Raw genomic sequence first — 26,096 nt, forward strand, 5'->3', positions numbered from 1 at the left:
TCGTTTATGCGAAGGGCCCGAAACACACCTTTGGGTACGATAGCCAAGCGTTTAATAAAGCACTAAATATATTTTATAGTAAATCAGTTACTTTGTGACACTTTACAGGCTTCTTAAATCTTCCATTTAATTTTTATAAATAGAAAACGTGCGGTTACTTCCTCCAGGCCCCTTAAACTCCGGGCCCTTTGGCTTATAGATTTAGAGAATTGGTCGGTTTCTCTTCTTTCTTCTCGATGAAAATATAGTATCTGTATACCTGATACATCTGTATACGATGTATCTATTTCGACGGTACAAATTGATACGTTCGGGAGATAAAAATAGAATATCGAATTGACGAAATACACACCGTCAATTGAAATTATATTGAATAACACGTAAAGTCTTTGAACGAGATAAATGACACTCGATATTGTTCTACACGTCAGCTGTTTTACTGTCATTTAAGTACTCAATTGATTAAATTTCATTTTTTTCAGGGTCAGGTTTTCCATTAACCGAACTTTAGAATACACACCTGCTCCTGTACTGTCATATTTATTCCACCCCCTCGAATCGTGAAAATTCCAATATTATTACACTCGACGGGCTCCTTACATTTCCTACATTTCTAGTTCGTTTTGTTTTCCTATTTATCTACTAGTCAGTTTCCTTAATGGAGGGGTAATTAACATTGTTCGTGTTATCTTAACAAGTGGAAACTCCATTAGCTCCGTCTAACGGCCTACATCACACCTGTGGGTGGCTCGTCTCGACGAGGATCAATTACTATTTAACTTTTATGAATGCAGTTTGCTGTACACGTGACTGTTCCAGTGTTGTATAGGCTCGGGTTTTTGGCCCCGGTGTAATATTTTTCTGTATTCTACGATGAAGCAAAAGGATTAATAAGACAAGCGTCAACGAGAGTTAAAGACAATCGTCGGTCGGAGAAAGAGCCGCAAAGGCTATAATCTCCATATCAAACAAGCGAAAGGAAAGGAAAGGAAAGGAGTTAAAGACAACAAATACAAATATTGAGAAATTTTTAAAATCCTTATTATTCTTGAGAGGAAAGGGCATCTTGTTTAGATTGACCGTTTAGACTGGTCATCACTTGACTTCCAAATTGACATTACCACGATGACGCAAGAACCAACCAGGAATCATTTTTTGAAGAATCAGATCCGACGGAACGGCCGAAGTGGTTAAATCTTCAGCCTCTTCTGCTCCGGGGGACCCGGAATCGAATCCGAGCGAGCAACCAGCAATTCTTCGTGGGAGATTCGTCCGAATATGTCAGGATTCCATTGTGGACCCGGCCAAACCGGTCCATAATGGAATCCTTTTACGTCTTTTCCTGATTACTTTTAGTACTTCCTGATTAATTTGACCCCACCAACATGGCGCTTACATTGTCCTAGAATCTAGAACCTAGATTCATGATGGATGGCCACTTCAGAATTTTCTTAAATCCCGATCTTTCATAAATAGTTTCAGATAATATTGAATGAAAGAATATTCAATAATAAATGGACCAATTAGAATATTTTTTTTCTTGTTCAGCACCCTACTTTGCTTCATTTTGGATTACGCGATAAACGCTGTTATTCTTCTTTCGATTTATTTTCTATTTCAAGTTGGTTGTTCGGAGCGAATTTTTATCGACGGTAATTTAAATTAATTGTAATTGATTTTGAATTAATGATAGCTCGTTCCAAATAAAACGAGCTATGTCATTGACTTACTTATTCAGATGTATTAAGGCCGCTTTACCCGACAATGCACTAGTGGGGAAGAGGCCAAATTTTTCATTTCGGGAAGTATTTTAAGCCGAAGCAAACAATATGAAAGAAATATCGAAGATTATTGTCAAGTTTAAATATTATTTTAATTATCTTCTATCGTATAATTCTTTTGCATCAGCATCCCACGTTTCACCTATAGTATTTCTCAGAATAACAATGCAGCTGATGTACTGGATCTCGAACGTGTATCCTTCCGCCGCCGAAGTCGAGCAACAAAGCTATGACTGCAATAAGCGATAAAATACGACAGTGTAAAAGCACTGTACATTCAAATACTACGTCATATGTCGTCGTCCGACTTTTTCCGTTTTTGTAGCCTCGAATTTCTTCCAAAAATGTTGGAAATTTCAAACACAGTAAATTATAACAGTTTAACCATATAATTTTCTAATATATGTTCTATATATTATTTTATTTTTTTGACTCCGTTCGGTGGACACTAAGAGGGCCTGTTTTTCCATACCTACCGTCGATGGCCCAAGACCGATAAGACCCGACTGCTCACGACAAACCGGGCATATCTGTGGGTGGATTTCTCCAACTTAGTTAAATTTCTTAAATAAACAGCACTCGAAGTCTCTTCAACTCCACATTCCAAATAGAGGAGGTTCGGTTTTATTCATACACGGCAACGCGACACAAGGACAGTGGCACGTTATCCTATGGAAAAAGGAAATTGTCTGGGGTCCCGAAGCCAATATTTTATAAACTCGTTACTGTAGTAAGAATATTTAAATTTGGTGTCATATCTGAGGACCCTAGATTACCGGTGCGGCGCAGAACTTTACTTGCATGAAGAAAAGCAGATAACTCCAGTTGACCAGGCGCGAACCCACGACTAACTACCAGTGTTCAATGGTTTTATCCACTGAGCCAATGGTGGACACCCGAATAGAAGAGTGTATTCAATTACATATGGATAATTTCATCTATTCTCTTACTATTCTATTACATATTATTTTTAACACAACATAAATTTATTACGTATTAATCAAGGGGTCAAACACATTTAAATAACCACAAACACTAAATTTTCAACAAATTTTTAATTTTACAACGAATCAAGCGGCGATTTCTCTTAATAAGATTCTTATGACGTAGAAAATCAAGTGGAGCAACAGAGGTCCCATTTGACTCGGGCGTTCCCTTCGTAATTCAAGGAATCTACAGTAGCTGCGAAGGAAAGAGGATAAACACACGATTTACTCTTTAAATCCTCGCTATTATTGCAGAACTTACCTTTCCATTTTCCCGCGGAGACGGTTCCTAGTTCTTTTTGCGTCACAGAAGGGATGTTGACTCTGGATTTAAAACTGTTTCGGCCCCGAATATTGCCCATGTCGGTTTTCTTGACAAAAGTCCAATGCAGACTGTCGTTGGTGGCCATGTAGGCCCAGTTTCTGTCGTCCACTGCGTAAACTAATTTCGTTTCGGAATCGTAACCCAAAAGGCTTCCAATGTTCCAGGGAAGTACTGAAGAAATATTTGATATACGTTATTTCGAGTCACTTAAGTTTGCAAATTGTAATTTGTTGAACTTACTGTTCCAGCTGATTCCGTCTTCGGAAGAATAGCACATTTTCTTACTGAAAGATGAAAATCTATTAGTTGATCTCTCGAAATACACGCGAGATCAACTAATATATATATAGAAGATATGACGTAATAACCTCTCTTTCTATAAGGTTTTCTGTATGAAAGATCATAAGAGAGCTAGGGTCATCCGCTCTCTTATGATCTCTTCACGAAATCAAGAAGGCTTATTGATTTGCAGGATTAAGTTCTCCTTGTCCTCTCTCTGGTTACCAACCTTGTAGCAATAATCTAGGATCACTTTCGTCAAGAGTTTGGAGAGGTGCTTCTTCGTATTGGTTACAGAATCCATGATGGATCGCTTATGATATTCGCAAGTATTCTTATTAAATATATTATTGCAGAGAGAGGTTACTACGTCATTCGATTTTCACACATATTTTGAAAGACTTCACTTGGCATTGATCTGCAAGATGACGCTCGGTCTTATCTCGCAAATCAACGAGAACGCCTTGAGAACTTGGGTTGTTTTACGAATGAATGGGCACCTCGCAAGACAGGATCATTTTAAGTGTAATTCCTCACTAAATTTTCAGTAAATACACTTACTTGGGATCGTCTCTAGTATCGCAGAAATATATTCTTTCCAATTCTGTATCCAATACCATGTGTCGCCCGACTTTCTCTGTTGCAAAAAGAGGAAACGGTATAACGGAAATTTACGATTGAAGCCATAAAACGAAAATTAACTTACTCGGGTCATCGGTATACCAAGTATCATCCGAACCACACCTAACTAGACACGAGTAAAATTTAAGAAATTAAGATTAACTGAAACTTCCTCGTGAAGTACTCACCAAAAATATCTTTATCCACAACGCATCCGTATAATTCCATTCTGACACCAACGTTCTTGTTCAGATCAGTCGGATCGTTATTTTTCAGAACAACTAATCTGAAGAAACGGCCCACAACGGGCATGGTCAGTTCTGTAGTCGACAAATCATCCTGATAATTAGTGGTTGCCTGCATCGAACAGTTTGCAATTTCGTTTTACTCTTCCCCCTTTATCGCGCCGCATCTCAAATTAAACGCAAAGATACCTGAATGGCCAGAATCCAATCGATGCCGGATTTACTGTACAAGAATTTAAATTCCGTAACGTGGCGTAACCCATCGATTTTCTGAAAAACTACCGAACCTACTCGAACGTTACGCAAGAAGTCTATCTGAAGATAATGCTGACAAGGTCCAGTTCGCACGGGTGGAGACCAGGCTGAAAGGGCAAACATTATTTAAGTGTTACTGTGGCAATTCCATAAGCCCGCAAATTATGTTAAAACCTTTTCCCGTATCCTTTTCTCCTGTAACTACCCGAGCGTAATACGGTGCCCATTCTTTGCTGGCTGCCGAAGAAGCGGTAAATTGACAGTTTTCTATGATTGTTGGATCGTCCAATCCCAGTTTGTCATTGCAAGCTGGCAAAGAATTTAAGGAGATTAGAATTTAAGGGGGAATGGAGGGCGAAGTTGTGGTGTTAAACTCACCCGCGCTGTTAATCTTGTAAAGAAGGTGGCTCATCCGAGAACAATCGAAAAGACCATCTTTGGGTGGATTTTGTACAGGTTGGGACCGAAGAGTCTGACGACACAATATTCTGTAAGGGGTAGTGGCGGTTATGACACCCTTACCGTGCTTCCTTTGCTTATTAGGATCGGCTAACACCGTGAAATTAACTTCAACTTCGTCTGGAAAGGTCAGAAGGGGGAACTAAGCGAAAAAAAATAATTAAAACCAGCAAAAAAAAGTACGTAAACTTTATTTTTTAGAAAACACTTACCACGATATCCAGTCCTCCCGATTCGTTTTTTATGGTTGGTTTAATAGGGTTCCAACTGGTTTCCGTATTGAAAACGACGTAAGGGGGGATATACAGGCGCAACGTGATATCATAAGGCTCGGCTAGGGATACATTGCTGTGTTTCAAATATGCGTACATCTGTATGACGTCACTGAAAGAGATATCCTTTAAGTCACGTTCCTAAATCTAGTTAAAAATGGAATCCTACGTACCCACTCTGGAATGTTTTACTGTCATCTACAACGACTTCAGCGGTCAGATCCGCTTTCTCCTCACCAGTGCGCTCGATTACGAAAGGTTGCTGCGCTTTACCTTCTACTCCATTGATGATTGCAATGCAATCTACCATATGGACTGATCCGTGCTCGCTTTCGGGATGATCGGCCAACTCGACCAAAACCTCAATTTTAAGTTTATCGTCGTCCTCCTCACCTTCGGCGTTATTCACGTGCGTAACTCCTGTTAATTTTGGGATTAGTTTCGGATAACCTGACGTAATCGCGACATTAACTACTTCGTACCTAAATTTCCAAAATATCCCAAATCTGCTTCTATTGTGTCGTTTTGAGCAGTGGGCACGTTCGATAAGAGTTGGTACTCCACTTCCCCCGAAGCTAATGGGCAAGGAAGGTTTTTACCTCCCGACACTAGTCGCAATTGATGAAGTGTGAAGACTGCTCGACGTTCCTTAATGGGTGCCTTGACTCTGACGGACACTTTTACAATAGAATGGGGAGGAATGGTAATTTCGTAGGTTACCCAAACGCGCTGACGGACTTTAATGGGAATGTTTTCGCCATTACTGGGTTTCACAACTACTTCGTCCTGAAAGATTATCGATGGTGCAACCAATTAGCTGGACTTATATAATACAAGGTGGCCATAATTAAACATTCCCTATTCAGAGCACTGTTCAGCCGTTTATTTTTTCCTCGTATGCTGACCAATCTAACATTCCTTGTTTTCGAGGCCAAGTTTAACCCGAGTGCAACCAGCATCACCTTACGGGAGCGCGATCCGACGTCATATTGTAGAGTTTGAAAAGGGCTTTTTATTTAATAACTTGTGCCTTCCTCTTTTCTATAGTCTGCAGGCACCGCTAGCCTGAATGTAAGGTGTAAAATTTGGAAGTGATGAACAGTGTTCTACAGCTGACCACAACTGCTCTCCGGTGATGATTACACTTGTTGTGTAATACGATCCTTTGAGACTGCCAAAGTTGCAACGTTTCCATGATGAACCATATTCCAATAAATGCCAAAGCAAACCTTATCCTTTGTTTAGTTTGTATACAAATTTTGGTGTTGATCCTATAAGTGCATAGTGCTCCGAAAAGGAAAACTTAAATTGTGGCCACAGTGTGCTTAAATATAATAAAAATCCAAAAAAATTCGGAACTTACGGGTGGATTTACATCTTCTATATTCTTTACGGCTTTGCTACTCAGTTGTGGCAAATTTGTGATGGTTCTATTGCCGAGGACAATCTGAACGGCCACACGAATGTCATCGCCCACATTTACTTCTTGTTTTAAGTAGAGGGCAACTTTGATTTGTATCTACGTAAAGGGAACGAGATCCCGATCACTTTTGCCACTTTCTGAATATTTCAAGAATTAAATGTCACTTACCAAATTTGCAGAGAAATTTTCTCTATCGATGTAGGAATTACACACCGTTCCTAGACGAATGTCTGCAGAATCCTTATAATTGCTTTCCGAGCTACTGGAAAAATGGGTATTGTAAGAAACACAAAGATCACGTGTCGATGCTGCAAATTACTTACGCGGGAATTTGGGTGACAACGGTAGAAGGTGCCAAACACGGATAATTCACACCTAAAGTCGTGATACCGGCCAAACATACGTCGTAGGGATGCTTCGAACTATCCGGATTTATAATTTTGACAGTGATGGGTGCCAAGAAGAATTCGCTCAATTCTAGATCCAGTGTTACAAACTGTGGTGCCCCAATAGCTGCTTCGATACTAGGAGTGAGAGTGAGATTGGCAGCTCTTGGATCATCTCCATACTGAAAAATTGGAATTGAAGCATCACTCTTGTTATTCTTTACAATTCCCGTTTCTTAGCTTACCATTTGCGGGACTGAATCAGTTTTCAGAGGAATGGTGATTTCTCCATTCGCTTCTCCACTCCCATAATCCACTTCCCAACTCAATTTCTGATCATTTTTGGCTTGTTTCGATAATTTGACCATGGCTTGCAGCTGTATAGCATTTTCCTCGGACGTCTGATTCGACTCGGAAGTTCCTGAAATTAGAAGCAAATATGGCAACAAATAAAAGATGGCGGCGACGTCATCTTTGACTTACCTATATTAGAAAGTGCAGAAAACTGTATTTTCGCTTCCTTTATTCCTTTATCTTTATTGGTGTGAGGGAGATATATGGAGGGAGTTTCGAATTCGACACAAGGCATATTCTTTCCTGCAGCCTTCACGCGAAGAATGCACACGCTACTCTCTTCTTCTTCCGCTCTCAAAATAATTTTATACTGGCCAATGGAATCTGGAGCTGTATTGATGGTTATCACTACTTCGACCGGATAACCGGGAGCTACGCCTTCTGACGTTACGTCTACGTTGACGAAAGGCTTCTTCTCCTGAAGAACAAAGAAATATATTGGAAAACTCTCCAATTTTTGGCATACTTGTTTCTATACAAGTTGACCCATAAGTCATGCACCATGGGTAAATTGTAATGTAATGAGATTTTCCATTTCAGGTAGACGTTGATGCACGAGATCACCCTAATGGTTGGTCAGGTGGTACAGTAGATGAGTAAAACCGCAAACGGAGCAGAACGAGCACCAAATCGCATGGACCACTGTTTGACAACTAGTCGGAACGATGTCAGGCCGTGACACTTGTTTGTGGAATAATTGAATCTCTTGTCTGAATCTGTGTGATTTGGTTTGATGAAATACGGCAATATAACATGTGGGCGTTCTGCCAAGGAGGGATGCCACCCAGGAGGACTTTTTGCGAGAAACTGAAGTTAGATACATAAGAAGACCCGAAAAACTCCACGTTACTCGCATCGAACATGTGCGTGACTTATAGGACACCCAGTAGAGTTAAAAAGTTTGAATTTAACACAAAAAGTGATTATTACTTCCGAAATAGTTGAAGTTTGAATAGTTGAAGTATATTTAACTTCAGAGGCCCACATAGATCTGGTACCGATAGTTAAACCAACAGTCAGTTCGTAATCTGTCTCGTCATCGAATTCGGAACAAGTGGGTAAAGAAGCTACTACTTTGATGACGAAAGCGTTTCTATCTCCTTGTTTCTCTCTGTTGACAGCTCCGACATCTCCCACTTTCATGGCTGCTCTGTTGCTCTTCAGGCATGTCGATTCGGAATTTCTAAACGCAAGAATTACTTTAAGAAATGTTGGTGTTTCCGGTTTTTCAAGTAAGGTATCCAGACTTACCCTAAACTGTAGGTGATATTGCGATTGACGTCATCCCTGTGCATTCCCAGGCAAGGCAAATGGGAGCCAACGTCGGTAAGCTCGATCATACATATCTGAAGAATGGAATCTTCGTCTCCTGCTGCTTCGAAGAACAAATCTCCATAGCCGATTGAGGGGGTAATGGTGACCACTACGTCGAAAGCGATGGCTCCTCCTTCGTGTAATAGTTCCCAAGACACTGCGTTTTTTATCTCGACAGAGGGAACTGGTTGTCTTTTCTAAAATTAAGATAAAAATAATTACAGAATTGCCCTTTAAAATTCAAGTGAAATTTAGTCGAACCTCCGAATAACGGCCCAAGTCGTTATTGGAGATTTGACTGTATCATAGTGTTGAAAAGGATTAGATTTAAGTACTGCGATTACTTAATGGCAGCGGCAACTAATCTGCTGTGCCGTTCACACTGTACAGTAAATTAGTTACTGTAAATTAGTTACCGTGTGAACGGCACAGTATATTAGTCGCTGCTGCAATTTATGACTACGATCGAAAGAAAACTTGCTGTAAGTTGAATCACGATTCCATTTGTATTGGTCGGACAGGGGCATGGAATCATTTCTAAACTACAATATTTAATAAGTTAATTTTAGAACAGATAAGGATTTACTCACCGTTTCTATGATCTCGACTTGACCTACAGGAACATCAATAAAGTCTTTAGAAGACTCCACCGAAACTGTCATCTGTAGTTTGCTTCCGGACACGGAGCGATCGTGAGTCGAAATCTTCACTATCAACTCGGACATGATCAGAGAATCGTTGGATTTGGCGGGAGAATGCTAAAAAAAAAAAAATTGTATTCGGTTACTACAGAGATTCAAGTGAAAAATTAACTGTTACTCACCTGATCTGTGACGTGTAGCCTGTTCAATTTGATGAGAAACGTCTGATCTCCGTCGTACTCCGGTTCTATGTCTACATCGCAAGGAACGTAAGGAACGTTAAAGCTGTCTACCGCTTTCAGCAATCTGGCTCCGCAAGGTTCCATTTGTATTTTGCCGCCCTCTTTCGGAACCACTACTTTAATCACATAATTAAAATAACCCCCCACGCCGTCTAGTGTAGTGAGAAGAATATACGACATCAAACTGCCCACAGCTGCTGTTTGGTCTTCTTTGGGATAAATTTTGGTGTCCACCGCGTGCAGTTTAGGCTGCGGTGAAGAAACGGTCATGTTTATTTTTCGTGACGACTCGAAAACACTCTGAAGTAGCATAATTGTAACTTACCCGAGGCTCATCTTCTCTTTCTTTAATGGTAACAGAGATAATTGAAGACCAAACTTTCTCCTCCCCTATCAAAATACCCGCCGAGATGTCGACCTTTTTACCAATATTAGAGGGTATGTTGGGGGCGTAAACGGCGAACGTAAAACGGATCTTGTTACCATCGTCTTTTATTTGTTTATCCAATGGACCTGAAAGTGTATCCCACCTCTAGTCAATCTGCAATTTGAAATACAGGGTGGCCATACCGTGTAGCTGTAACCAACAAGAGGATTGACACCAAAAGTTATAAACACCAGAAAAAGAATTCTGCTAAAAAAAAATTTTAGTTCAAAAACTTCCGCATTTATTCGTTCCACAAGCGGCAGGCCTTCCGCAGAGATTTGTAATTGATTCAATTCAGTGCGTGCCCATTGTTCGGGTGTAAAATGTGTTTTACAATTGACCGCAACTGTTCTCCAGTAATGCAGTGTAATACAATCCTTTAAATCTGCCAAAGCGCCTCTTTGCAGAAATTTATGAACTAAAATTGTTTTCTGTAATTGTTTTCTGTAAAAATCCCTTCCGCATCTTTTTCATAGTCTGTATACAAATTATGGTGTCAATCCACTTATTGGTTACAGCTACACAGTGCTCTGAATGGGGAAACTTTAATCATGGTCACGCTGTACCCCAACTTCGAACCCTGTTACTCACCTATGTTAGTAACTAACCCCAATTCCAATTTGGCTCTGGTGTTGAGACACGTCTTCTCGGAACCCGTGTAACTAGCATTATAGTAGTATATATCCTGTGGAACACAGACGTAGTACTCCCCAAATTCTAGCATAGACGAAACAATTCGATGAATTTCGGAAAACAGAACTATTTTTTCGAAGATTTTCTCCGTACTTACGCATTACTCCCAAGTGACCAACCGTTAAAATGGTTTCCGTGTCGTTTAATTGGACCTCTACTGTGACGTTGGAGGAACGAATGCTGATCCAGGAATCTAGATAATACACCCCAGCCGAATCCAAGGCAATTTCAGTTGGACCAGTTACTTCTGTTACTACTTCGGGAACGTCTGCAGACTAACAAAAGTGATGTTACTGAAAGGAACCCTGATCGGTAAGAAAGGGGGCACCTACTTTTTCCACTTCATTTGGAATGACTTCCGCCTGCCCCACCCAAACGTAGTTTTCTTGGTCGTATTCCGCCCCTGCAGTGACGAAATGTTTCTGATTGTAAGTAGTGTCGAGATTTCTTATTTGCGCGATGCAAAACGTCACTTCCAACTGGCTTTCGTCTGCAGTGTTACTGATGTATCCAAAATCGATCACGGCACGATCGTACTACACGATTACACATAATTTCTACATAAAAATCGTATCTAGAAGTGCATAGAACACCGAAGAGAAACACTTACTACTGTGTTAATGTGGTCGCTCAGAACCATCTTGATGTGGGGTTTCTCTTGGGAGTACGAAATGGCATCACCAGACGGTTTGACCCGCACTTTGCACAGGGCAAAAGTGGGGAGGTAACTGTTATTGTTGATCTGTTTGGTAAATATCTCAACAATGACGTCCAGTTTTTCGGTTTTGGGCACTTTTATAGCCAAGCTGTAACAAACGGTTTTCCCTATTTCCATTTTCTCTTCCTCGCCTTCTATTTTGCTTAATTCGAAGGACGTCATCTGGTTGTTGACCGAATCCTACAAAAAAGTATTAATTTTTGAAGGATTTTACAATACGTTAAGCGCTTTTAAATGCTTACTTCTCTCTTTTGCCTGATTAGAGGGACGTTAGATGCGTTCTTCATCACGTTTTTAGTGATTTGTTCCTGATCCGTCCAAATGTCGTTGCTCAAATAAAACGTCACCTGCACGAGAAGTAAAATAAGAAATCTGTGCCATAACATTATAGATACAAAAGTCACGTTGCGTACCTGAATGACTCCACTGGCCGTATCCCATTCGTGATTCAACCCTTTGGCTTCGACGAGAATAGTGTAAATTCCTACAGAAAGAAGGCCCACGGGCTCCTTGATGTATACTTCACCAGTTACGTTGTTGATAGAGAAGAATTCCTTCTCATCCACCAAGTAGTAAAAGATAAGGGAACAATCGCACCGGACTTCATTTCGAGCGCAGGTGCTGTCGTAATCGTTATCGAAAGCTTGAGCGTGGTAAACGGGGGTGGCAACCCAAGGATCTTCTATGTACACCTCGTCTTCGGTCGAATAAAACGAGGGCATGTACTTATCCACTGTTAAAAATTAACCAGAAATGTCATATGTCAGCCAAATGTCAATGTCAATGTCAATGTCAGCCAAATAACAATAGCTGCAAGTTATGTTTCGTTTCTGGGTGTTTAATGGCGTCAATAACCGTGAAATCTAACTGTTCAAACCGGGCTCTACCCTTTGCAATTTTGCTCAAACTCCGCAATAAGATGGCTTAGGGGTTCGAACTAAAATCTGCAAAATATTAAAGTTGAATGTTTTGTGGTTCCTGAATTTGGAGATTATTTGTGCATGAAGAAGAACGGAGCAATCAAATTGTCCTCCTAAGTCTGCGTCGTCGAAGCAAGATTGAGCTTTCACCTGGGACAGTTTTTTGCTGTAAATTTGGCTGTGTTAGCCTCATTTTTCGACATACCATAACCTTTCCAAAAATTAAGGTGAAAATCAATAGTGTACAACTAAAACCTTATTTCGATATTCTAATCAGTCTTACTGTGGAGTTTAAACAAAACTGGAGGGGGTCGAGCATAGGGGTTTGCACAGTTTGCGCAGAATGACCCACAAATAATTATAACATGTTACCCATTTGAATGTGTAACTCCCTCGTAATTTTTCATAAACCCTTTTTGGTGTTATACCGAATAGATAACAATAACTTTCCAATAGGAAAGGCTATATACAGTATATATATATATATATGTTGTGTGTGTGTGTGTGTGTGTGTGTGTGTACAATCGAATCTCCAATAACGACCACCTCTAAACCGCGGCCATTTTTCAGAAACGGTTCTTTTTGAAATGTATACAAAACTGCCTCCAAACTGCTATTTTTAGGTCTATGGCCGTTGTTCTGAGGTTTGTCTGTATTGGAATTGCATAATGATAAGAAAATAATTAGTAAAACATACTGAAATTACGTAATTATATAATTATAACGTGACGCATACGAGCCACAAAGTAAAGACTCGGCTCTCCAATGTCATGATCAATATGAACAATCGACGCAAGTAATCTTTGGCGCAAGGGATTGGTGCTGCAGGAGTTGGGAGTTCCAGCGAATTAGCCACGAAGCGAGAAAAATACCCGTACAAACCTGCTTCTATTTTTAACACAAAAAATCAATGCGAAATCTAATTTCCTATATAGTTTGAATTATACAAAACAAAAAAAAATAATAATAATAAAATAAAAAATAGAACAGTTTATCACACACACTCATAAGATTAGATGAACACGGAATGGAGCATTTTAATCAATCCACCGGAATAACTCGAAAAATACGCATCTAGCAAGAGATCGTGATCAAAAATGTTAGACTTTAAGGGCGCTATTGTAGTTACTGGTCAGGTGTGAATCTTCGGTGGTATAGTGAAATGGGTGCTCGACATTGCAGCATCATCGATGTGTTCGTATCTTTTCCGTGTAAACGGGCAAAACTTTCTGGAGTATATGAGACGAAGTATCATACAATGCAAACAATATGAATTCGGTTAGATGGCCTGGGACCCCACCACGCACGAATTGTGGTAAATTATTTAAATGGGCCTTTTAATGGAAGGTGGATCGAACCTTGTGAACTGCATAATAGCTCGCATGATTGCCTGACTTATTTGTGGGAATATCTTACGAACGTGGTGTGAGAAGACAGTTCGAATTCATATCATAGTTGAACCTCCGAATAACGGACACCGACGGGAACGTACAGACGGCCGTTATTGTAGGTTCGATTGTAAAAAATCGCACGAATTTGAATGAAGCAAAATATTTGTCACATGGTGAATCGTGTAACTTATTGCTCGAGTTATGTCTTTGCAACATGATTTAATCTCTCGTATCCTAGATCGAATATAGAAATTCCCAAGCAAAACTCAAAATCTCTATTGTTTTTTACGCTTATAAATGTAGGTATTAAGATGGGAACAGAAATAACTGACCGTATACGTCGCAACTATCTCCATGGTAACAGGCATCGCAGACGCATTTTCCTGCCACGTCACAAAAGCCGTGATAACAGGGTATCGATCTGAAAGTAGAAACTTTAATACAACCTTAAAGTATAACTCATACAACGCGTTATATAACACGCAAATTTTCCTCACCTCTGGCAGTTCGCTCGGAGGCAATTCTTATCGTATTGTACACACAACTCCAAACACAGAGAAACTGTAAAGAAGATCCCGTTAATCTCCCGTGTTTAAAGCCGGTGTGGTAGAAAATGAAGACAAAAAAAAAAAAAAATGGGTACCTGGAAACAGGAGGAGGACGGATGCCACCAGTTTCTTCATAGTTTCTATCGTAACTGAAGATGCAAAAAGGGTGCGTGGGTATGTTTATGCACAGTTGCCAGGGTTACCTACGCCAAGCGTGACTTCACCCCACCGCAGAGATATGCATCGCAGATTTTTGAAGGTGATCTCTGTTATAAATAATTCATGTCTCTATCGCGAATTACCCGTTTTATCGCCATTTAAAGCGATCGATGAGCGCGTGTCGACGCTCAAGATTATCGTAACACAACGTTTCAACGCGTAGAAATAATATACAAGTGTTTAAAATATATTGTAACAAGAAATAAACGGGTGTCCAGTTGAAAATGTAGACAATTTCTACGTTAAGAACAGTATCGATCCATAAGGAGTAATGCGGTTGTCTTATCTCAGACGTGGTTCTATTCAACTAGATTCAGGACCCCGATATAAGGATTTTGAAAACAATGGACAAAATCCTCTGGTTCCCAGGCATCTGTCCGATTAAAAATGGTAGTTAATTAATATGTTAGTACGCGGAATGTCCACTAGACAGTTTTTTCGTTCCTGTGTTTCTCATATGGCTTACACAATATGACTGTACCAAGTTAATTTTCTGGTTGCGTGGTATCTTCGGATACAGTGTGACACTGGGTACTAACGAACAATCGCTCCCCGTGGATTCATTACATCGAGGTCCAACAGTACTAGGTTACGGGCGAAATTCCCCACAAATCGAAATTGTATGTAACTATGTTTAGCGAGACCTCTATTTAGTGTTAGCCTCTTAAATCGAGTGTGGCGCTAAATAGAAAAACCTGGTGTAATGAAAATTAGGTATGGTAACAAGTAATTTTCCACCATATTAGCGAGGTTGAAGCCGAAGTTTTAAACGCGTAAACGTGTACGTCAGACGTTCAGCGCCGCTTTCCTGTAAGCCTAGAAGTTTGACAACGGCGTTTGGAATGTCGAGCATGATTCCACTGACTTTCCAAACACCATTGTCAAACTTCTAGGCTTACAGGAAAGCGGCGCTGAACGTCCGACGTACACGTTTTCGCGTTTAAAACTTCGGCCTCAACCTCGCTATTAACTCCTGTGTGCATTGACACTGCACGGAGAATACAGTTTATTGTTTCGTATATAACGAACTGTGTCATTGGCTTACTTAACTGCTTGTCACGTAGATGCACCCAATGCCGTGCCCCGATTTCTATGAAGACAACAATTGATAGAAGGCTTTCTCCATATGTGCCCTTACCTTTACGCTTCAGTTTGTGAGATGTCCTCTGTTGTCCATAATGCGCTGCAAGCAGAATACTATACCTCCTGAATTGACGCGAATGGCCTGCCAGTCATACTCATAAGCGTGCCACTTGTCTCGATTAAACGGCACGGTCTCCCGAATAATCGAGATAAATTCTGAATACTTCCTTGATCGCATCCGTGGCCTTATTGAACCTAATCTACAGAATTATTAATTCATTAAGCACAGGTGCTGATATCTCTGCCCGTTTTCCCGCCACTGTGAGCAAGAAGATGGGCGATCGGTGTAGGAGGAATGCCTCCGCGAGGACTTTCTATGGAAAATTAGATTTTATTTAGTGTTAAACAGGTGAAAAACCAGAGTGAACATCACCATCCGTTGAAACGGCCATTTTCTGGACACGAACCATCGACCAGTTCGGAAACACCTCTCCACCATTAAAGTGTTGTATATTGAGGAGCGGGATCAGGTGGTGTGGGTCTACAAGGAGGAGAATAGAATCGGGAGATATTCAAGAATAGGAACAGGATATTTATAAACCATGATAGCAACAATGGTGTCAAAGAAGGAAAGACAATCAATATGGCGAAAAATTACTCCTTACAGTACCTAATTCTCATTACTCAAGGTTTTTCCGTTTAGCACCACACTCGATTGTTGGTGACGGGTTTGAACCCCACCGACGGAGTTTTCCGGGTTTTCTTCACGTGTCTAACACTTAAATACGAGTCCTTCCCTCGGCAGATCCACGTGTTGCTTTGCCTTATCCATTAAATCCAATCAATCCATAAGGATCCGATTTTGTAGGCTGTCGAGAACCTATCGTTTATTGTGTATAATGTTGTTCCTTAACACACACATAACCGGATGATGAATTTTTCACGGGTGGTCTCCCTTGTTAGAGAGAAAAATCTACTTGTGACGTTACCGGAAACACTTTACCCGAATAAAATTCGATTTTTTACAGCAATCCTGGATCGATGTCAGGAATTTCCCTTAACCGGGATTTGGATTTCCCTTTCGTCATTGGTGTACTTTCGGAATTTCCCGTCGAAAGGGGGAAGAACCGAACCATCGACCGTTTTCTACCATTAATGTTGTGTAGAGAAGAGCGGGGAACCAAAATTGTGTGATGGTACAGAAGACATTCGAACAGAGTTGGAACGGGATGCTGTTAGTGTGATGGCAACAATAATGTTAAAGGGAAGACAATTCAGGTGAGTAGCTTTTGTTCCCTTCTTAAACGCTTTGTCTCGAAGATTCCACTATCGATAATAAAATTCTCGAGTTCCTGGGTAATGCGCATAGCTCTATAGAGCAAGGAACCTGCTCTTTCTGGGCTTTTAAAACCGAGAATACGAAAAGACTAGTGTTAGAAATGACTAAAAACGTATCAACAAAAGAAAAACCAACACAAAATTCGTGGTTAATTCGGAAGAGCATTCTACTTAATTCGAGGTGGGTATCTGGGAGAAGGTTTATAGCAATTGAAAGAGCCAATCAACGGGATTGGTTTCAACTGCTGGGCGATTCCTCCTTTTTTGACACAGGTTTCGGCTATCTTTGATACTCGTCCAAGTGAACAGAACTCACCGTTAAGCGTGGGTTCGAGCCGACTATAGGGCTGTCGCGTGAAATTTTCTGGATTTTCTTCTGTTTAGGGGTGTTGTATACATGATACCACTTTTCCACAAGTCCTCCCTTGGCAGATCGAGTCAACAGCGAGCGGTCTTCCATGCCCCCCAAAAAGAATTGCCGACAATACTACAATGGATAAATGTTACCCTAGGTTCCGAGATGGCTACGGGGAAACTTTTTCCCTACGTTGGAGACTGCGACGGGGAAAAAATTTTTCCCTTGATTCATGATGGCCGCGTTTCCGGTCGCCATCTTGAATTTCTCTGCAGACTCCGCGGACGTTAACCGAAATATCCGAAAAAAAAAAAGATTTTTTTACTCACTTTTCGATGGTGGTTGCCTACTTTTTCCTACTTTTTTTCACCTTTCCGATCCATTCTTTTTCCGGTTTTGCCAGCTTGGATACTTTCCTTTTCTCTTGGTGCGGCTCTTTTCTTCCCTGTTCTTTTCGATTCGGCTGCTCTTTTATTGGTCGATTGGCGTTTCCCTGTGTTCGATTTATTACTACTTGGCCATATAAACGACAGAATGCAACCCCAAGAAATGTGACCTAATTTACTTTTAAACGTTCCTTCAAAGGCAGAAGTCTTCGTTCCGCACTTACTACATCGCAAGAAACAGCTTTCTCTGTTACTCCGATGATATAATTTGCATTTACAATCGCACGGAATGCAAACGGACTCGGTCGGCTGTATGCCTACTTTTACAGCAAATTTCGGAAATTTCAATGCGTTATCGATACGGGGAGGCAAACGTAGCTCCAAAAAGTCGTCTTCCATTGACTTGTAGAAATCACGGGTGGTGCAACTCGACCGAAATTCGTCGTTGAAACTCAAATCGGCAAAACTACTCATTATCGAATAATAGGCAATAAACTAAACGCGGGGAGGTGGTGAGGAAAAAAAATGAAATAACGTAACCAGAAAAAAAACCACAGCAATTATTCCAATACGCAATTCGTCGCAACACTGCAGTAACCGATTCCAACTGGAAACTAGTCGATTTGCATAAAATTGCATTGAAATGAACAGATATCACGTCACAGATCGAGCATTTGCATATTCGTTCGTAACACCACTACGAATTTTCCGCCGATATTACTCTCGCACGACGTCACGAAAAGGCTCCCTCTACCGTCGCAAATTTACACACGACCGTCGCCGTTTCGAGGTTACAGGATACTCGGCAACGTCGTACTCGGGGTTGAAACCGAACGGGGAAAAATTCTCAACGGCGTCGACGTCACGACTGTAGGGAAAAAATTTTTCCCCGCCGCAGTGGCCAAGATAGGGAAAAATTCCCACCGCCGCTATCTCGGAACCTAAGGTAACATTAACTCTACAATGTTACTAATTCTGTCGTGGGTGTCAAAAAGCAAACCTGGTGGAAATTCCAAGAACTACAGATAACATCATTTTATCGTTTTGAGTTTGCGGGATTTGGTGTAGTGGGTTCGCATCCGGCAGACCATGTGCATTGTTCACGCAGGGCCGTGCCGTGCTATGATGCAGAGAGGCGGCACCGTAAGGTGGCGGTATAAGCAGCGAAATCAAACTATTATTTGAACCACTCAATAATTAAAAAGTTTTACGCAACGCTTTTCTACATTGGTCTACGTTATTCCCATATTTATGTATACGATTTATGATTAATCGCACGCCTCTGCCTAAGCGCTTTCGGTTTATGGTGCAGGTGTTTTGTTGGCAAGCGCTCGCCGAAAGACTTTTGACGTAACAGCGCAAAGCTATTGTTTTTGTTCGTAATATACCGGACGACTGCTCCTAAAAGCTGAGGTAGCAATTATCATAAAAGACAACTGCACCTGTAACGTGCAATTGCTTTGGGCTTAAATTATTGACAATATTTGATTTTAACGTTAGTTTGTCTCGAGAAGTAGCAAGTGGCTGTTCTGTTTAAATCAGTGAATCAGATATATATATATGCATCAGTATAATATTTTTGCATTTATACTAGTTCAGTTTTTTGTGTTTAAAAAGTAGATCAGGTAAGAGAATCATTGGTTTTTACAGCAATTGTAGATACTTATTATCATTGAAAAGGATTATGTTGTGACAATAGGGACTGGTTATATATAGGTGTGGAAGTGTGCTTGTATATACGGGACAAAGCAGCATTTGCATGAACTGGGTATATATCAGGTGCGGAACGTGTGCCTGTGTGTGATAGTTAATTAAGTTGTATTGAACTACCTTTACATTCTGTGTATGGGTGTATAATAGAGTTGCTTAGATAATATTTGCATTTGCTTACTTTTGCGTTCGTTATTTTTTTCCTCTATTTTTACTGAATTCATACACGTCGAAGTGGAGACAATACATTGACAAGTTAAGGAAAGGCAGTCAAAAACGGCTGTAGCTGTCAATTTGACAGATGTTCGTTATCTCATTATCTGTTTACCAGCAGATGAGCCCGGCATTGTTCGGACAAAAAGTAACGATAGCGAAGATTAAGATTTTTAAATTATAGCCCATTTTACCCGTTTTCACCGGGTGCAAGAATTAGGTCTCCCTCTTAATTAGAATTAGAGAATTTTTACATGGTGTGAAAATATGTTCGATTTTTTGCAAAAACGCAAAAAAACCGCGTCTAAAATAGTACAGTAAAACCGATTCTTTAAGATAATCCTTAACACTCTCCCTCTCCCCCGCGGGGAGAATTTCAAAAAATCCCTTCTTACTGTACAGTACGTTCTCGTGACGTACCCTGTGTACATTTCAACTTTCAACTTCTAACCGTTTGGGCTCTGCGCTTATAATCCAGATGGGTTAATGATGATGATAATATTACATTCTGTTACCTACAAATCTTACTAGCTTTGCAACTCATTTCTATCGTTATTTTATCTACCCTGTTTTAATAGCATGATAAGCATCATCATATTTAATGATTTTTATTGACCCCCTCCGGTCTTTGCCAAGGACTGTGAATTTTTATTTAGTATTTTTCGCCCTGGCATTATTTGAAAGTGTTGAGCGGTAATAAATCGTCGAGAGATGGTTGATTTATTGTTACAAACGATGCTGTTTTTTGTTATTGTTGTATTTTATTTGATAATTCGTCCGCTTTTAGTGACTGACTGGCCCAAAAAAGGTTATTCTGACTGGGGAAATCTTCCAAGAGCTCCCACAATGCACGAAAAGTCATCACAGAAATGCTTTTAGAGCATGGAAAGAACTGGACATTCGATTAAAACAGAAAGAAAAAACTCGTTTATTTGTTTTTTCGAAACCGTGTCTTCTTTTTCTTGTTTTGTTTGGTGTCACGACTCGGTGAATATGAAAAATATAAAAATAAACAAAAATTATAAACTTGCAAGCCTAGATGTAGTAAATATGTACCCTTCGATAACCTGGAACCTAATAGAAAGTACGCTAAAAGAAATTGAAACAAAAGAAGAGGAAGTTGATCTAATAGAATTCGTATACAGGAGTAATTATTTTGAAGTTAACAATAAGTTCTACACACAAAAAACAGGCATAAGCATGGGATCAGTCGTAGGTCCGAAACTGGCAGAACTTGTTATGGTAGACATAGATCGAACAATCAATGAAATTACAGGCATAAAGTTTTATAAACGATATGTGGATGACATAATTATACTATATGACCAATAATAAAATTAGAAGAAACAGAAGAAAAAATAAACAAATTAAATGATAATATTAAATTTAAAGTCGAGAAGGAGACAAACACAGAAATAAATTACCTAGACATTAAATTAACCAGAAAAGCAGAGAGGATTGAATTCGATCCATATACTAAACCATGCGAGATCAGGAAGGTGATAAACTACAATTCAAACATCCCACAGTACATAAAAGAAAACATATTTAACATAGAGTATAAAAAATCGCGAACAGAACAAGCTCAGTACAGAAGAAAAAACATCTTAACGAACTACGAACTAAATTTCTATTAAACGGCTACCCACAACGAATAATAAATAACCGGGAAAGTAAAGGCTACAATAAAAACCTGGAAAATAAACAAAACAAGGATAAAAGCAGATAAAGATACATATCCTTCCCCTACATTCGTGGCTTCTTCGAACAGATAAATAAAAGTTTCGATAAAATAAATATAAAACTGGTACCAACTTATAGAAACTTACAAAAAAGAATCCGCCAGGCGTAAATAAACAACCAGATAAATACAACACTACTGACGTCGTTTACAAAATGCCTTGCACGTGCGAACCACCAAAAGCATACACCGGAGAAACAAAAAGAAGATTGGAAACAAGATTAAAAGAACACATCGCGGATTTAAAATATAATAGAATAAACTCTGTTTTTTACGAACATTGCACAATTCATAACTGCAGCGTAGATAAAACTGACGTTAAAATAGAAAGGAAAAAATTGGTACAAAAGAAAATTTAAATCGCTACAGACAAAAAGAATATTAACAAGAAACTAAGCATAGAAATTCATAAAAGCTGGTTACAACTATTAAATAGAATATCTTAAAAAGTATATTAATTATACAGTTGTAAGTGTGGCTGTGTGCAGCATTTGGGAGGGAGAAGTTACACGCTGTGACACGCGGGGGGAAGCAGTCAAGTTAGCAGGGTGGGGAAAGTAAGTGGGAAGACGTAGTGGCGGAAGGTGCCGGGCAGATGCCCACCAGACACAACATATGTATATTATGTCAATAATTAGACTATTGGCCTGACAACGTTTAGCTTTTCGTGGAATCGCCAATTGTACCTCAGACGGAAGTCACATCGAACAGTTCTCACTAACAATGAGTTGTCGCTTTTAACTCCATTCAAAATAAATATGAAATCGAAGAATTTTTATTGGTTTTTTGAAGCTTGCGACTCAACTGGAGAGGGTTTGGCAGAACTTATTCTGACACATTTCGAAAAGTTAGGCTTAGAGGACAACGGAGCTAATACGAAAAGAGTAAGAAAGGGTGTACAAAATAGAATACTTGAAAAATATCCAAGGGGTTTATGTGCTCCGCACGTGTCATTCTTTAAACCTAGTTATGAATGATGCAGCGTCTTCTTCTACAAAGCGTTGGGAATGCTAAAAAAAATATGTTTCGCAATTAACTTTAAAACCATTGAGTGCTACTTGGTGGTCAAGCAGAATAGATGCGTTAAAACTTTTACTTATTTACGAAATCTACGATGCATTATTCCAAATAATAGAAGACGTTAACAGAAATGCAGAAACTGAAGTTAAAGCAAGAAAGTTAGCAAAAAATATAAAAAAATTGAAAGTTTATATATGCGGTGTAATTCTCTGGAATGATGTTTTATTTGAAATAAATTCAGTCTCGAAGCTATTGCAATCTGTAACTATAAATTTGTCAGACCGTGTAAAGATGTTATCAGAAACCATACAAAAAGTGAAAAGTTATAGACAATCCGTATAGGATGGGATGAAAACTGTTGCTAATGAGATTGCAGAGAATCGCGAATGCAGTACGGAATTTCCTGCCGAAACTGAAGTTAGAGCCAGAAGGAAAAAAGCATCAATTTGACTACGAAGCCGTCTACGAACCCTTAACAGAAGAGAGTAAATCTAAAATAAACTTTTTCAGCTATATTCTGGACATTACCCTTAATTCTCCGAATGAACGATTCACGCTTCCGGAAACCCGTAGCAAAAATTTTCAGTTTTTATATGACATTTTAAAACTCGAGGATTTAGATGAGAAAACGCTAGAAAATTATTGTATCTGTCTCCAGCCGATACTTTCGGTCGAAAATGAATCGGATATAAATGCAAATGATCTTCGAGAAGAATCACGTGATATATCCCGAATGCTACCATATTCTGTGAAACCTTTGGCTGTTTTAAATAATTTGTGCCAAAATAACTTAATTACTTTGTATCCGAATACTGTTGTAGCTCTGAGAATTTTATTAACACTCCCGTCTCTGTAGCTAGTGGGGGAAAGTTTTTCCAAATTAAGATTAATAAAACACCACTTAAGAAGTTCAATAAGCCAAACAAAACTTTGAATATTTATCATTAATTTCTATTGAATCTAAATTGGCTGCCACTCTAGATTACACATCCCTAATTAACGAATCTGCTAAAGTCAGAAGGGTAAAACTGTAGTATATTGTTGTAGCTGGTTGATACTTGATATCATTATTTTAAAGTAGTTTATATCTTCAAAATAAAAATAGTATTCGTACATTTTGTGCAGTTCTTTTTTTTTAAAATCACAATCGAAGGTTATTTTAAAGAAAAACATTTAAGGGCGGCATTTCGAAGACTTGCATCACACCGAGAAAATCTACGGCACGGTACGTTCACGCGTCTGCCCACAAGTTCCCATAGAGACATCCCTCTTGGCACGGGTCGCGTTATTCCATCGTAAAACTTGTCCAAAACGGAACACGAATACACCGGTAACTCTTCAAAACAGCGATTTTCTATGTTAAAAAGAACCTGTTCGAAGCAGAAACAGTAAAATATATATTCAGTGCAGGTTTCCGGTTTAAACAGGTTTCACTGTAGAGCTTGTATGATATTCATTTGGAAATGTACTATTAAAATGTCCTCGGAATGCATCGGGTTTCTCTTTTCAACGCGTTCTTACTTGTCCTTAGACCACAGGTTACAAAAACATTTCAATTATTTCTATTCTTTTAGAGCGGCAGCTAAATCCCGGATCGGTCGTATATACGATTTTTTACGACGACGTAACTAGCGAATGAATAGTTACGTTTTATTATAAACTTATCTTAAATATATACAGTGAATCTGTGTAAACCGGAATTGCACGGTACCGAATATTTCTACCGCTTACGAAGGACACGTTTTATCGAAATAACGCGACTCCTCATTCGTTTCTCCGCGTCTGCAATTACGATTAAAGTTAAACTTGTCGCAATATCGAGGGCAATTCTTTGTCCTCGTTATTATCTTCTTTATTTTTTAATACAAAGAAAACAATACTCGTGACGCAATCATCGTTTCTGACGCGTAACTCGTCTTCCGGACCGATCTTGGCGGCGGTGTCATGCTGTCATGCTGCATCGTATACGCGTTATGGCTTCGTGGGGCCGAGAAAAATCCGAATTAGAGAAGCCCGCGTACAATGTCGACTAGACATTTTCGGAGAAATATTTTATTAAAAAACATCGGCTGGTGGCCCCGTCGGTAGGGGCCTCGAACCCCATCTCGTTCCGGGCAGCGTTACAGCGGGAACGCGCGTAAAACCGGGAAGCGGCGGAAACAAGGCAGGCGTTAAATTACATTTCCGTCTGTACGCGCCCGTCTTCTCGGTCTCCGGAGTAACAAGTCTCTTCTACCACGCGTAACGCCCGAACTTCCGCCACTCGTTTTATCGCCACTTCGGGCGTAACGTAGAAGAGAGGGGGGGAAACCGGAGCATGTATCTTTTCGATGATTTATTGAAACATATTAACAGTGATTTGTACATTTGTCACAATATGTTCATTTAAGTTTACAGTCATTATATAAAATCGTCGTGACATCAAAAAAAGTTAAACGTGGTTTTGTTTTTGTCCCTCGGAGTTCTCACGGTCTGCACACTTGAATCTTATTGCACAGATTTACGATTAATTCCGATACCCTGTTATAAAAATCGTGTGGCGACGAGCGACGAAACGGAAGCGACGAGTCGTCTTCCCGTCTGTCCGTCGGTTTCGTCTTCTCGTTCTGTTCTTCGTTATTGCGGAAACGTTTTTTAAAAGGTGGCGCCCTTCCTTCCCGGCGGGAACCGGAAGGGGGCGGAGAGACCGGGCGGGGGGCGGTCCGACGGAAACTGCGGGGGACCCGGAGTCTCCCGCCCGGACCGCGGGATATAATAATAGATCGGAACGGGAAGGGGGAATATATTAAGCGTATATTTATATATATATATTTATATTCATTTATTTATATATATATTCGTATTTATAACCTTGCGGGGGCGTTCATTGGGTAGAGCGACGTCACTTTTGTTTTTCCACGCGACGAAAACGACTCCGGTGTGTAAAGATCTGTACAGAGTAAAATCGACGACGCGCGCGCGCGCGCGCGCTTCGAGGCGGCCGGCGTAGGACCGCCACGGGGGCGGAGGGGCGTCGAAACGCGCCCGGCGGGGCGCTTCCAAACGGGCCGGTCGACGGGGCAGGAGGCGGCGGGGCGAAAGGGGGCCCGCCGCTCCCTCGCTCTGTTTTAAAAGTCGGAAACATAAAAAAATATATATCGCCGGCATCGGCCGCGCGGCGGAAGCGTGGCGGCCGCCGATCCACGTACCGACGTGTACGTCGCGCGTGTGCGAGTTTGTGTGTATGTGTGTGTGTGTATGTATATATATATTTATGTATGTATGTATGTATATATAATCTGGGAATAACCTTATAAACGGAAAACGTTTCTTACGGTAAACTGTTATAAACGGGTAGCGAATGAAGTATCTAGAACTTTTCTTAAAAACGGCGGCTCTCTTTAAGATGGAAGCGCGTCGTCCGCGTCGCGGCGGGTATTAAAGGGACGACGACGACGAACGTCGACGCGGCGGAGCGTTTGGTCCGGGGAGCGCGTCGGGGGACGACTCGATCGGGCGACGTACCGGAGCGCGCGCTCTTCAGTCCCGCAACTGCACCAAATATCTGAGGCAGATCCGCGAGGGGTCGAAGGCGACGTACTCGCTGTAGCGCAGGTATCCGCCGGGACATCGGTCGCGGCCGTCTTCCTCCCAGTCGTCGACCGCCGGACCCACCGGCCACCTACATCCTGAAACGAGACAAAAACAAACACAACTTCCGGTTAGAAGCGCGCATTTCCGTTTTCCTTCTGCGTCACTTCCACCGCCGATA

General features: G+C 40.5%; 2 protein-coding genes across 5 annotated transcripts in view; both read right to left on the reverse strand.

The window, feature by feature from the left end:
- Positions 1-2,817: 2,817 nt before the first annotated feature.
- LOC136988679 (uncharacterized) lies at positions 2,818-14,429 on the reverse strand. 2 transcript variants are annotated; one of them, XM_067286600.1, is made up of 31 exons: positions 14,376-14,429; positions 14,230-14,293; positions 14,065-14,153; positions 11,835-12,154; positions 11,664-11,768; positions 11,314-11,601; positions 11,036-11,239; positions 10,801-10,978; positions 10,602-10,727; positions 9,909-10,096; positions 9,524-9,832; positions 9,291-9,458; positions 8,638-8,897; positions 8,317-8,569; positions 7,516-7,804; positions 7,278-7,453; positions 6,970-7,214; positions 6,815-6,905; positions 6,587-6,742; positions 5,706-6,009; positions 5,397-5,643; positions 5,164-5,335; positions 4,871-5,093; positions 4,667-4,801; positions 4,427-4,599; positions 4,181-4,349; positions 4,078-4,119; positions 3,933-4,008; positions 3,333-3,376; positions 3,030-3,263; positions 2,818-2,963 (listed from the first exon to the last, which is right to left on the reverse strand). In XM_067286600.1, the coding sequence occupies exons 1-31, from the start codon at positions 14,413-14,415 to the stop codon at positions 2,896-2,898; spliced, it is 5,436 nt and encodes a 1,811-aa protein (XP_067142701.1). In that variant the 5' UTR covers positions 14,416-14,429; the 3' UTR covers positions 2,818-2,895. The 2 variants fall into 2 exon arrangements, with proteins under 2 accessions (XP_067142701.1, XP_067142700.1); XM_067286599.1 differs by having other exon boundaries at positions 6,815-6,908.
- Positions 14,430-24,665: 10,236 nt separating this feature from the next.
- LOC136988684 (poly [ADP-ribose] polymerase tankyrase-like) overlaps positions 24,666-26,096 on the reverse strand; it is an 88,167-nt gene continuing 86,736 nt past the window's right edge. For all 3 annotated transcript variants that reach the window (XM_067286609.1, XM_067286610.1, XM_067286608.1), the window contains one exon: positions 24,666-26,013. In XM_067286609.1, coding sequence (XP_067142710.1) covers positions 25,865-26,013 — 149 coding nt within the window. In that variant the 3' untranslated portion in view covers positions 24,666-25,864. The remainder of the gene's footprint in view (positions 26,014-26,096) is intronic.

This window comes from Centruroides vittatus, unplaced genomic scaffold, assembly GCF_030686945.1.
Source record: "Centruroides vittatus isolate TY-2023 unplaced genomic scaffold, ASM3068694v2 scaffold_384, whole genome shotgun sequence".
Classification (NCBI taxonomy): Eukaryota; Metazoa; Arthropoda; class Arachnida; order Scorpiones; family Buthidae; genus Centruroides; species Centruroides vittatus.